Here is a 14645-nt window from a genome sequence, read left to right on the forward strand (position 1 = left end):
ACCCACCAAAGTCACCCAGTACCAGCAGTAACCACCAGAGGGAGCCCACAAACAGAATCCACAACAGGGACCACTCCCGGGCCAGATGTTTGAAGGACCTAGAGGAGGGAAGGGAACATTCCTGTAACATATAAACATCACACAACTGAGCTGTAAGAAAAGCATAAACAGTCTGGCGTCTGAACTTGTCCCTGATGCTCCTAACATTAATGGAAAATAAGTTAATATTAGCCATCATTGAAGGGAAAAAGTGAAAAAGTTAGTGCAGGTGATACACCTTAGTTACCACTCTGGTCGGGTGGGTCCTCTTCTATGACTACTGCCGGTGATGGAATCTCCACCAGGCCCTGTTCCTCCATCCGATCGAGCAGCGTGGCTTCCAACTCGGTGACCGTCAGCTCCTCCTCCTCTAAGTCAGCCACCAGGGTTTCAACCATGTGCTCCATCTCCTCTTGTTCTGAGAGGGTGTCTTCCTCCACGCCTTTGTACCCGATTATCATCTTTTTGGTGGAGGTTTCAGCGGTGGGGCTGATCTCCACTTTCCTCTTTCTCTGGATTGGACCTGGGGAGACAAGAGGGGGAAAGTTCTCCTCGTAGGAGGTTGAGGCAGCTGGAGAAAATGTTAGTTCCGCCTCAACCATGGTCTGGGGGGGTAGTGTGGCTGCCGGGGCAGGGGAAAGGACACCTGCTGAGGAGTAGGGAAAGGAAGTGGAGGTGGAGGCCTCAGTAGGGGTGGTCGGAGTGGGGAGGGATGGGATGGGGGTGACAGGTGGGGGGTTAGGAGAGGGGTGGCGGTATTCTTACCCTTCTTTGTCTTTTTCTTTTCCTTGGGCTTTGGGGCCACTGGGACCACCGCTGGGGGCCCGGTCACCGACACCTTGCCCGCCCTGGATTTGGTCGCCTGGGCTATGGCCACTGGGGCCTTGGCCGTAGCGACCTTGGCCACCACGGGCGTCGGGAACACAGTCCCCCAGATATTGATCCCCGCAGCCACCGATGCCCAGGATCTCTGTCGCTTGGGGCAGTCTTTGTACATGTGATCCGCCAGTCCGCACAAGTTGCAGGACATCCTCCTCGGGCAGTCCTTCGAGCTGTGTCCCATCACACGACAAGTCCTACAGGCATCTTCCTTGCAGTCCTTCATCTCGTGCCCTTTCTTGCCGCATCTCCTGCAGTTGCGTGGCATGTCCGGGTAGTAGATGAGGCCATAGGAGTTGCCCAAGGAGAATGTTGGGGGTAGGTGCTGAAGTCTGTCCGAGGAAGCCGGGTCCCTGTGAAGCCTAACAGTCACTGACCACTTACCTGTCCAGAAGCCGCAGCCATTCAGGATGTGGGTTGGTTCCCTCACGACTAAACAGAAGCGTCTCAGGAAGGTGCAGATGTCTTTACCTGGGGTATGCGGGTTGCGCGTTGAGATGGTGATCCTCCTCTCCTCCCTCTGGATAGGGCAGCTACCTGTGAAAGCAGAGAGAGATGGGTCCGAACCCTCTGCACTTACCATTTCCCAGAATCTCCTGCAGGCATTCACCGTGGCAAAGGTGACGAAGAAGATCCCCGTCAAGAAGGTCTGGACGCAGAGGGTTTCCGACCTCGAGAAGCCTCGTTCCAGCAGCATCTTCTGGCTGAACACGTCCGGGGACATGTCCGGCACCCTCCCATCCACTTCCTTGAGCTTCAGGGCCACCGTCTGCCTCATCCAGGGCTCCAGAGTTGGAGCTTCCCGGCGAGGCTTCTGGGTTCCCTTCTGCTGGCCGGCAGTGGAGGCAGAGTCCTTGGGGGCAGAAGAGGCCCCCGGCTGGGCCTTCGTGGTGGTCCCTTGCTCCAGGTTCTTTCCGGCTTTCTTCCCCGTGCTTGCCATGATTCCTCCTGCAGGTGTCTCTTGGAGCCGGATCTGGAACTCTTCCCGGAAGGGGTGGAGCAGTGCAGATTCTTCTCCTGTCTTTTCCTGGACAGATTCCCCGAAAGGTCCCTGTCTCGCTGGTTTTCTTTCTTGAAGATTCCTCAGGGCAGCCCGATTCTTCTCCAAGTCTTTTCTTGCAGAGCTTCGTCTTCCAACCGATATCCGATCTCTCCTCCTCCCGATGTCAGCAGGTCTCCGCAGCTCTTCAGTGTCGAGTTCGATCGTTCTCGTCAAGTGCAGATCATAGCTCTGTGTTCTGATAAGAACAGATACGGTTACAACAAATTTTATTAACGATTAAATATTTTTACAAAGAAACCGTTACTTTTCTTAGAAAAAAAATAATGAACAATACAGTTACAGAAAGACATTATATAACATTACAAGTAAAACCATCATAAAATTAAAACATTCCACATGTAAAAACCCCACATTGTATTAGCTTCTTTTAGACCGAAGTCTTTTTTATCTTTTAGGTAATATACATACATTTCTGACAAAGCAAGTTTTACACAATTTGTGGCATCAACAATTTCACGTTTGAACAGTAAGATGTTTCTTATTTTCCATAAGGCGCTTTTGATACAGTTTATTATTTTCCAACATACAATTTGTTGTTTAGCTGAGGGGCAAGTAAAAAGTCCATAAAATACATATAAATAGTTAAAATCTTTGAGTCCACAAATCCATTTTAACAAGAGTCCTATTTTCCTCCATACCTCCTGTGCAAATGGACAGTTCCAAAAAATATGCAAAACATTCTCATCAATAGTACAGGAGGATCTTGGGCATATGGATTGTCTCACCAGGCCTCTCCTATGCTGAAAGTCTCTTGTGGGGAGGCACTGGTGGACTATGGCCCAAGTCAAGTCTTTGTGGCTATTTGCAAGGTATTTTCCATACACGTTCCTCCATACCTTTTTAGACCTGGCATGAGAAAAGTTGGAACCGGAATCACACCTTCTTTCCTTTTAATGAAGGCAGACAAGACTTTCTGGTCCTTTAAGATAGCAGGGTCCTCTTCCTTTAGATGGTAAACCCTGATTACTTTTTCAATACAAACATAGTGTTTTGGCGGACACAACAATACAGGTGTATTCAATGGACATCTAAACCATTTTTTAAATAACATCCCAACAGCATATTTTAAAAAAACAACTAAAAACGCCATTTTTTTGCATCATATTAAAACAGAAACAGAAAAATTTCACATAAAAATACATAAAAAGGTTAGGAACCCCTTTTCCCCCATTAAGACAATCTCTGTACATAAAATCACGTTTCAGTTTTTCCATCTTAGACCCCCATAAAAATGTAAAACATACACGGGTAAGACGTTTGATATACAGATCAGAGGGTGGGAAAACCATGGCAATGTGCAGCATAATTGGTAACAGAATCATTTTTATAATTAATACCTTGCCTTCCATGGTCAAGTTCCTCAACATCCAAAATGAGATTTTTTTCTCCATTTTTACTATCACATTATCCCAGTTGGCATCATTCTTGAGATCCGCATTAAAAACAACCCCTAATACTTTAATATGGTCTTGTTTAAAACATATGTTTGGGGTGGGAGCATAGTCCCATTCTCCCATGTGCAGGCATTAACTTTTTTCCATATTAAGTTTAAACCCAGATGCCTGACAGAAGGCGGTGTGTAGCAGAGCTCTTCTCAGGGAGGCAGGAGATTCACATAAAACCGTAACATCATCCATATAACTTAATATTTTGACCTGCCTGCCCCCCCCTCCTGGAACCGGAACCCCTCTTACCACTTTGTCATTATGAATCGAACACAAAAGGGGCTCCATTGCACATATGAACAGGAGGGGGGACAGCGGGCAGCCCTGTTTCACTCCCGATTTTAACTCCACAGCATCTGTTAAAAACCATTAATTAAAATTTGGTTAAAACAAGACCTATACAATAATTTAACACAGCTTAATAAAAATTCAGGGATATTCATTACCTTTAACACAGCAAATAAATATTCATGTGACACTCTGTCAAAAGCTTTCTCAAAATCTAATGACAATATCCCAAGTTTTTGTTCTCTTACCTTGGAGTACCAGATAGCGTCCCTGAGAGTATTAAGGGACTCCGCCATGCTCCTACCTGGCACCCCACAAACTTGGTCTGGGTGTATCAGTTTATCTATCACAGATCTTAATCGAGATGCTATTATTTTCGCCAACACTTTATAATCGACATTAAGTCAGGGGAATAGGCCTCCAGTTTTTAGTATTATTGCGCTCCCCTTTTTTAAAGAGCAACGTGACCCTCCCCTTTCCCCATGAGGGGGGCAACACATCAACCTTAAAAGCTTCCGTAAATAAAACCAGCATATCCTCTTTTAGCACGTTCCAAAATTTTGTATAAAACTCGACCGGTAACCCATCAGATCCAGGTGCTTTTGCTGCAGAAAAACTTTTAAAAACAGTAAAAAGCTCTTCCATATTTACATCACGGGATAAAACTTCCTGGTCTAAAAGATCAAGTTTAAAATTTAGAACATTAAGACAACTGGATAAAAAGGCAGCATCAATCTGTTTTTCACTAAAAAGATCCTGATAAAAATTAAAAGCAACACCCAACATCCCACTTATAGTGGTTTCACCATTTAAATCTGACATTAGGTCTTTTCTGTCATTAACCTTCTTAAAGAAGAACCTGGAGCACTTTTCATCTTGCTCCAGCGCCTGGACACGGGACTGGAATATTATTTCCTTCCCCTTTTGTTCCAGGCATTTCTGGATCTCAGCTTTAAGCTCAGTTACATATACCTCCACATCTATCCCCAAGCCCTTTAACTTGAGGAGAGCATGTAATCTAGTTTTCATATTTGCATAATACCACCTCCTTTCCCTGGCTTTTTGCCTACCAGCTTTGACAAAAAAATGTTTAATTTTTCCCTTTGTGTCCTCCCACCAGCACAGCTCAGACTCGTGGGGGTTTCTATTTTTCTGCCAGTGCTGGTAGGTATGCACAAAGCTTTGACAAATTTGAGGGTCATCTAGTAGAGTGGCGTTAAGTCTCCACTCACCTCTTTTTGTTCTGGCTTCACCAATTATTTCTAAATCTATAGATAAGAGCTTGTGATCTGAGAAAACATTGGTAAAAAGTTTAAAATCTGCCAGTTTAAAACCCTCTGATAAAAAGATATAATCAATCCTGGAGTTCACTCCCCGCCCAGACCATGTATCACCCTGGTCTCCAGAACTGAGATCCCTCCAGGCATCTTTTAATTTAAAATCAATTAAAAAAATTTTAAGCTGGTAAGCAGTCTTATCATTTTTCCTGTTGGGGTCACCTCCCCGCTGGTGCTCTCCTGCAATAACACAATTGAAATCACCACCTACCAGCAGAGGAGACGACCCCACACAGAACAAGGGCAGGATTTCCAACAGTTCAGATCTTTCTTGTTTAGAAGGAGAAGCATACACATTTAAAATACGCAATACATGACCATTAAAATTCACATGAACTAAAATTGCTCTACCGGGCATTATTTCAGTCACTGATATAATAGTGGTGCTATGACCCTTACACAATAACCCCACTCCTGCAGAGCGGTTGTCATTAGCACCTGACCAAATGGACTGACCGTAATGCCAGTCCCTTTTAAGGCTGCTATAGTCCACGCTATTTTTTATGCCACATTCCTGCAGAAGACAAAAGTCAAATGATAATGAACCAATATAATTTAATAAAGCAGCCCTTCTACTTGGACTCTTTAAGGATCTCACGTTAAGTGAGAGTATACGAAGCGGGACCATTTTTTAAAGTCAAGGTGGCATCTTATCATTATCACTGTTATAGTCTTGAATAAGATTGGAATCCCTCACCACCTCCTCCGGGGACTTGAATTCCCCTATAACGGCCGTTAGGGGGACAGAAGCACGGCGTGCCCCCCACTGGCAGAATCTTCTCCAGAGCTTGTGTAGGCTGCCCTCCTTTTCACGTTGAGGCCTCCGCTCTTGACATTTTTCCCCTTTGGTTCTCGGCCCTTGGCGCCGTCATCGTGGCTGCAAGCAGTATCCTCTGGACCTCTGGAACCCTTGGCAGATGGACCCTGCAGGTGGGACACTGGATCCTGGACTATCGTTGATGGCTCCTCCTCCTGGCTCTGCGAGGCCGTCCGTTTCCTTACTTCTGACATATCCATCACCTCCGAGATACTCTGGTCAGGACTCTCCTGGAACTTTGCCGGACTCGCCTGCTCCATCTTATCCTGCGAAATCCTGTGAAACAATTTGGCGGCCTGGATGATGGGCCCTTTTTCAGGCACATTTTTGGGCCCGTCATCCATGCCTTTTGTCTCGCCCTTCTTTTTAACACTCGACGGAGTGCATGCTGTGCCATCTATCCCCTTGGAGCCTGTACCGGGTTTCCCTTGGGTTAACATTGGTGGCTCTAGCCCATCCCCAAGGCTTGGCCTACAGTGAGCATTACCAGGACTTGCGGGTGGTATTGCAAGGGGATTTTGTCCTGGACCATCCGGAGATGAGCTATGCCCACTGTTTTCGCTCGCCCTTCCTGAGGTCCCTGTCGGGGTTACAGGCAACCTCAATCCAGGTGCCCCTTTCGGGACAGCCTGGGAGACAGAGGTCTTAAAACCAACTCCCTCCGAAGAAGGGGGCCGCTGAGACCTCACCTGTCAAACCACATCTGCCCAACTTTTAGGTGGGGCCCGGCTGGGACACCCCTTGAAGACATGACCTTTTCCTCCACACAAATTGCAGGTCCGTTCTGCCTCACAGTCCTTGGTCTCATGACCCAGTTGGTTACAGTTCTTACATCGGGGTCGGGTTTCCTTGCAGTCGGCCTGGACATGGCCAAAAACACCACACTTCCTGCAAAGGAAAGGCATGGCAGCATAGAAAAGGTACCCTCTACTTTTCCCGATAAGGAAGCTGGAAGGGGGGTGCGCCTCACCACCATAGCCCTCTTCATCCTTTTTAAATTGCACCAGAAATTTCCTCTTCCCGTTCCAATAACCAACCTTGTTAAAGACTGGTCCGGTATAGGTAACAACAGTACAATACTTCTTAAGGAAAGTCTCTATGTCTTCCAAAGAAACAAAAGAGTTATAACAGTGTACCGTTATCTGGACCTCTGCTCCAGTGTAGAGAAGGCAGAACCTCAGACCGTCCAGGCTCTCCTCGTTGGCATGTAGTCGGGCATAGTGTTGAACTGTCTTGCAAACAGAGGCATTAGAGAAGGTTAGCGTATAAATACCCTTTTGTTCTTGATCCTGGAAGCAAAAGATCTCGTCAGGCTTCACACAGAGGAATCCCAAAAGGACGGTGTTGGTGATGTACATCCGATTCTTCAGCTCCTGATGTTCTTCGTCCACCTCAATACGAATGGTATTTCTCATCCGGGTCTCACCCGATGCGTAGTTGATTTCAGCCGGCATCTTGTCTTATCTTTCTAGCAATCTCCGGCCAGAAGACACAGACATCCGCCTATTTGATCACTCCTCGTTGCCCAGGGACTAATCCGACTCCCCAATAGCAGCAGGGGGGTGAAGCCACACCGCTAGATGCAGCGATCCCCCCAGGCCAAGGAGCCGGGTACCCTGGGCACCTCAGACCAGACCAAGTACAGCAACAATCAAGCCACTGCACTTGATCTTAGCCAAAAGGCCGAGAAGCGATCCTGAACACGCTGTGCCACGTGGGCCGCACCAGGGCCTACAACCAAAACCCATTGTGGAGACAGAGCCAAAGATTGCCACAGGGAGGACATTTTCAGAAACTCTGGAGGCCTTCTCAATGACAGTTCTGCTGTGTCTGTGTGTGTGTGTTCGTTCAAGCTGTGCACGACGCGTTTTGAATCTGCATAACTCCGCCTACTTTGACAACACCCTCCAGCCAGCCCCATTGTGACAGCACATGAATGTTCCGGGCTAAGATTCTATCTACTGCAGGCAGCGCACCTGGTTGGTGAAAATGCATTAGAATACTCACACAGGTGTAGATGGACAAGACAAGCATATTCAAGACCAGCACAGGCATCATTTTTACTAATTTTTTTTTTTTTTAAATGCATATAATACACCGCATTGAAAAGTCGGTGGTCCACAAGAGGGAGACAATGTTTCAAAAAAGAATTCATGCGGTCACAAATGCAGTATGTATGGCAGAACTACTCATTAGATACTTCAATTTTAATAGCAAGTGCTGACAGCAGGGGCCTAGTTGTGTAGACGACACAGTATATTTGCAACACTGTAAGAAAGGCCTAATAGAGGCCTACATCTTAACACACCTGTTGCAGCAACCAGTAAAGACAAATTGATTGATTGATTGCATATTGAATGCAATGCAATGTTTGACATACATAGGTGAACGCAAGGCCAGGCAAGGCACAGAAAATGTTGCAACTGGTCAAGAGAAATCAAACAAAATGCTACATTTGGCATGAGAAAAGTGTTTCTTTGACCCTGAAATCAATTCACATAAAGGGTTAAAAGACAACTTGCGCTGATTTCAAATCAATCTGTTTTTAGAAACTGGATCAGAGGAGGAGTGCACTGTTCCCGGAGATACTGCAATAACGGGTCAATGCATGGAGTGGACAGAGCAAGCTCTTCTTCCATCTCCCTGTTCAAAAAATCCATTTAATATATGGTCCCCAAATAGGGGACGTATCAGATATTAAACTGATAAGAACAGATTTTTTTTTTTAATTTTTCTTTTCTTTTTTCTTTTTTTTTATTATTTCACTCAGATTTGTAATTAAAATGTTTTTTATGTCATTCCATATTCCATAGGATTAAGACCAAAAACCAAGAAATCATCATCGTGAAACAAAAATAAGTAGGAATACGCAAAAAACATTAAGACCGACATATTACAAATTAAGAATCTTATTCCATTCTTTCTGTCTCCATATTCGATCTGCTTCCTCTACTCCTTCATCTTTTCTATCCTTCCAATAATATGTAAATAAATAACTAAGACCAAGCTTAATACAATCATTTACAGATAATACGGTCCTCTTAAACAATAAAATATTCCTACATTTCCATAATGCCATTTTAGTCACAGAGATTATTAACCAAACAATTTTAAAATCAATATTTCTTATCCCAATCCCATAAAATACCAGGTTAAAGTCAAAAGACCTAAGGCCACTTAAAACACCCACCAAAGTACTAATCTTCCTCCATACTTGTTGTGCAAAATCGCAATTCCAAAAGATATGTACACGTCTCATCCTCTATACATCCATATCTCGGACACTGAGCATTTCTCACTAGCCCTCTCCTATGATTAAAGTCCTTAGTGGGAAGACACTTTTTAACAATACCCCATAACAAATCTTTCTGCTCATTTAGCACAAAAGGCACATTAACACACAGCCATATTTCTTTCGATACTTGGGATGAAAAAAATTCTATTGTACACATCAACCTGTTATTCTCCAAAAAACGTAAAATTTTCCTATGATTAATTAAAATATCTTTTCCTACATTAGCTAGATTAAACTCTCTTATAATCCTTTCTAAAATTAAATAATGTTCTGGTGGTATCCATCTATGGGGTCTCTTCTAGTGTTGAGCATTCCGATACTGCAAGTATCGGGTATCGGCCGATACTTGCTGTATCGGAATTCCGATACCGAGATCCGATATTTTTGTGATATCGGGTATCGGTATCGAAACAACATTAATGTAAAAATGTGTAAAAGAGAGAATTAAAATAAAAAATATTGCTATACTCACCTCTCCGACGCAGCCTGCACCTTACCGAGGGAAGCGGCAGCGTTCTTTGTTTAAAATTCGCGCTTTTCTTTCCTTTACGTGAGTCCCGGCTTGTGATTGGTTGCGTGCCGCCCATGTGACCGGGACGCAACCAATCACAGCAAACCGTGACGTAATTTCAGGTCCTTCAGGATTTTAAAATTACGTTCCGGCGTTGTGATTGGTTGCGTCGCAGTCACATGGGCGACGCAACCAATCACAGCAAGCCGTGACGTAATTTCAGGTCCTTAAGGATTTTAAAATTACGTCCCGGCTTTGTGATTGGTTGCGTCGCAGTCACATGGGAGACGCAACCAATCACAAGCCGTGACGTCACGGGAGGCTGGACACGCGCGCATTTTAAAATGGGCGCTTGTCCAGCCTCCCGTGACGTCCCGGCTTGTGATTGGTTGCGCCGCGATCAACCAATCACAAGCCGGGAGGCTGGACACGCGCCCATTTTAAAATTTTAAAATGCGCGCGTGTCCAGCCTCCCGGCTTGTGATTGGTTGACCGCGGCGCAACCAATCACAAGCCGGGACGTCACGGGAGGCTGGACACGCGCCCATTTTAAAAAGCGCGCGTGTCCAGCCTCCCGTGACGTCACGGCTTGTGATTGGTTAATGGCGGCCATGTTGCCGGGACGCGGACCAATCACAGCAAGCCGTGACGTAATTTCGTCACGGCTTGCTGTGATTGGTCCGCGTCCCGGCAACATGGCGCCGTGACCAATCATAAGCCGGGACGTCACTGGAGGCTGGACACGCGCGCTTTTTAAAATGGGCGCGTGTCCAGCCTCCCATGACGTCACGGCTTGTGATTGGTCCGCGTCCCGGCAACATGGCCGCCATTAACCAATCACAGCAAGCCGTGACGTAATTTCGTCACGGCTTGCTGTGATTGGTCCGCGTCCCGGCAACATGGCGCCGTGACCAATCATAAGCCGGGACGTCACTGGAGGCTGGACACGCGCGCTTTTTAAAATGGGCGCGTGTCCAGCCTCCCATGACGTCCCGGCTTGTGATTGGTTAATGGCGGCCATGTTGCCGGGACGCGGACCAATCACAGCAAGCCGTGACGTAATTTCGTCACGGCTTGCTGTGATTGGTCCGCGTCCCGGCAACATGGCCGCCCTGACCAATCACAAGCCGGGACTTCACGTAACCAAGTAAAAGCGCGAATTTTAAACAAACAACGCTGCCGGTTCCCTCGCTGAGGTCCAGGCTGCGTCGGAGGGTGAGTATAGCGATATTTTTTATTTTAATTCTTTCTTTTACACATTTATATGGATCCCAGGGCCTGAAGGAGAGTTTCCTCTCCTTCAGACCCTGGGAACCATCAGGAATACCGTCCGATACTTGAGTCCCATTGACTTGTATTGGTATCGGGTATCGGTATCGGATTGGATCCGATACTTTGCCGGTATCGGCCGATACTTTCCGATACCGATACTTTCAAGTATCGGACGGTATCGCTCAACACTAGTCTCTTCAGATCCAACACACACCATTTGTATTTTCTAATGAAAAAACCACAATTATATGTCATGATAGCCTTTAAATTTGAATTCCCCCCAACCAGAACATTAAGACACAAGGATAAATATTTACAAAATAAAAATCTTCTAATATCTGGGAAATTTTTCCCTCCATCCTCCTTCTTTTTATATAACTCCTCTCTTCTAACCCTTTCCATCTTTGCGCCCCAGAAAAAATTAAAACACTCCTTAATAATCTTCTTCATCACAGAGTTTGGAGGCATAAAAATAACGGCAACATATAAAATCAAGGGTAAAAGAACTTGTCTTATCACTAAAATCTTCCCCTCCATCGATAGGCATCTTAATTTCCACAGACTAATCTTTTTTCTTACACGCTCCAAGAGTGACTCCCAATTCTTTACATTTCCACAATTTGATGAAAAAAACACCCCTCAAATTTTCAACTCCGAGACCACTACAAGTCTACAGCACCCATCAATGTTAAAACCTCCAATTAATAATGCCCCTGATTTTTCAAAGTTAACCTTAACCCCTTCGCGACATGCGCCGTACTAGTACTGCGCTGCCGGCACTGCATTAATGCCAGCCGCAGTACTAGTACGGCGTGCCGATCACTGCGGTCTCACGCTGAGCGCCGCGGTGATCGGGTGCGGGTGTCAGCTGTATATGACAGCTGACACCCCGCAGCAATGCCCACGATCGGCGCTGTCGCCGATCGCGGGCATTTAACCCCTCTGATGCCGCTGTCAATAGTGACAGCGGGATAGAGGGGGATCGCGCAGGGACGGGGGCTCCCTGCGCTCTCCCACCGGAGAATGGCCGCGGGACTCCTTCCGGGTCATGAGATGACCCTGCTTGCCGGCGTCTGCTGAGAATTCCTCATAGCAGGTGCCGGCAAGCCTCTGCAAAGTGCCTGTCAGATTGGTGATCTGACAGAGTGCTGTGCACACTATCAGATCACCGATCTGTGATGTCCCCTCCTGGGACAAAGTAAAAAAGTAAAAAAAAAAAATTTCCACATGTGTAAAAAAAAAAAAAAAAAAAATTCCTAAATAAAGAAAAAAAAAAAAAATTCCCATAAATACATTTCTTTATCTAAATTTTAAAAAAATCACACAATAAAAGTACACATATTTTGTATCGCCGCATCCGTAACGACCCCACCTATAAAATTATATCACTAGTTAACCCTTTCAGTGAACACCGTAAAAAAAAACAAAAAAAAAAAACAACGCTGTATTCTCATACCGCCAAACAAAAAGTGGAATAACACGCGATCAAAAAGACTGATATAAATAAGCATGGTACCGCTGAAAACGTCATGTTGTCCCGCAAAAAAAAAGCCACCATACAGCATCATCAGCAGAAAAATAAAAAAGTTATAGCTCTCAGAATAAAGCGATGCAAAAACAATTATTTTTTTATATAAAATAGTTTTTATTGTGTAAAAGCGCCAAAACATAAAAAAATTACATAAATGAGTTATCGCTGTAATCGTACTGACCCGAAGAATAAAACTGCTTTATCCTTTTTACCAAACGTGGAACGGTATAAACGCCCCCCCTAAAAGAATTTCAGGAATTGCTGGTTTTTGTTCATTCCGCCTAAATCGGAATAAATCGGAATAAAAAGCGATCAAAAAATGTCATGTACCTGAAAATGGTAACAATAAAAACGTCAACTCGTCCCGCAAAAAACAAGATCTCACATGACTCTGTGGACCAAAATATGGAAAAATTATAGCTCTCAAAATGTGGTGATGCAAAAACTATTTTTTGCAATAAAAAGCGTCTTTTAGTGTGTGATGGCTGCCAACCATAAAAATCCGCCAAAAAAATGCTATATAAGTAAATCAAATCCCCCTTCTTCACCCCCTTAGTTAGGGAAAAATAATAAAATTTAAAAAAATATATTTATTTCCATTTTCCCGTTAGGCTACTTTCACACTAGCGTCGGTACGGGGCCGTCGCGCTGCGTCGGCCCGACATACTGACGCATACTGTGCAAGCGCTGCACAACGGGGGCAGCGGATGCTGTTTTTCCACGCATCCGCTGCCCCATTGTGAGGTGCGGGGAGGTGGGGGTGGAGTTCCAGTCGCGCATGCGTGGTCGGAAATGGTGGACCGTCGGCACAAAAAAAGTTACATGTAACGTTTTTTGCTGCCGGCGGTCCGCCACAACACGACGCAACCGTCGCACGACGCTTGCGACGTGTGTCAATACGTCGCTAATGTTAGTCTATGGGGAAAAAACGCATCCTGCAGATGACTTTGCAGGATGCGTTTTTTCGCCGAAACGACGCATTGCGATGTATGCAAAAAAACGCTAGTGTGAAAGTAGCGCTAGGGTTAGGACTAGGGTTAGGGCTAGGGTTGGGGTTAGGGTTTCAGTTAGAATTGGGGAGTTTTCACTGTTTAGGCACATCAGGGGCTCTCCAAACGCGACATGGCATCCGATCTCAACGCGTTTGTTTGCGTAAAAAACGCATGCGTTTTTATAGAAAAAAACCAGAACACACACTGAAAAGTCACCCACCACCAAGGTGATAAAGGGATCCAAACCCTAACCCTACCCCTAAACTCACCCCTAACCGTTTAATGAACATTTTCTGACAGTCATAGTGCCACGTATTTCAGTGCCACGTATTTCAGTGCCACGATATTTCAGTGCCACGTCTTTCAGTGCCACGTCTTTCAGTGCCACGTCTTTCAGTGCCACGTAGTGAAGCACTTGGGGGTTCAAAGTTCTCACAACACATCTAGATAAGTTCTGTGGGGGGTCTAGTTTCCAATATGGGGTCACTTGTGGGGGGTTTCTACTGTTTAGGTACATCAGGGGCTCTGCAAATGCAACATGACACCTGCAGACCAATCCATCTAAGTCTGCATTTCAAACGGCGCTCCTTCCCTTCCGAGCTCTGCCGTGCGCACAAACATTGGTTCCCCCCCATATATGGGGTATCAGCGTACTCAGGACAAATTGGACAACAACTTTTGTTGTCCAATTTCTCCTGTTACCCTTGAGAAAATAAAAACGTGGGGGCTAAAATATAATTTTCGTGGAAAAAAAAATATTTTTTATTTTCACGGCTCTGCGTGATAAACTGTAGTGAAACACTTGTTGGTTCAAAGTTCTCACAACACATCTAGATAAGTTCCGTGGGGGGTCTAGTTTCCAATATGGGGTCACTTGTGGGGGGTTTCTACTGTTTAGGTACATCAGGGGCTCTGCAAATGCAACATGACACCTGCAGACCAATCCATCTAAGTCTGCATTTCAAACGGCGCTCCTTCCCTTCCGAGCTCTGCCGTGTGCCCAAACATTGGTTCCCCTCAATGTATGGGGTATCAGCGTACTCAGGACAAATTGGACAATAACGTTTGTGGTCCAATTTCTCCTGTTACCCTTGGGGAAAAAAAATTGCGGGCTAAAACATCATTTTGTGGAAAGAAAAAATGATTTTTTAATTTTCACAGTGCTACATTCTAAAC

The 14645-nt window shown here is 45.3% G+C and overlaps 1 protein-coding gene and 1 pseudogene across 1 annotated transcript; both read right to left on the reverse strand.

Moving 5' to 3' along the window:
* Window positions 1–278: 278 nt before the first annotated feature.
* LOC143768131 (uncharacterized) lies at window positions 279–2167 on the reverse strand. The gene is made up of 2 exons (XM_077256817.1): window positions 805–2167; window positions 279–688 (listed from the first exon to the last, which is right to left on the reverse strand). Exons 1-2 carry the CDS (start codon window positions 1856–1858, stop codon window positions 279–281), a joined length of 1464 nt encoding a protein of 487 aa, XP_077112932.1. The 5' UTR covers window positions 1859–2167.
* A 6264-nt stretch (window positions 2168–8431) lies between these two features.
* On the reverse strand, window positions 8432–8602 carry LOC143770691 (U2 spliceosomal RNA; annotated as a pseudogene).
* Between the last annotated feature and the right edge of the window lie 6043 nt (window positions 8603–14645).

Source organism: Ranitomeya variabilis, chromosome 4, assembly GCF_051348905.1.
Source record: "Ranitomeya variabilis isolate aRanVar5 chromosome 4, aRanVar5.hap1, whole genome shotgun sequence".
Taxonomy (NCBI): Eukaryota; Metazoa; Chordata; class Amphibia; order Anura; family Dendrobatidae; genus Ranitomeya; species Ranitomeya variabilis.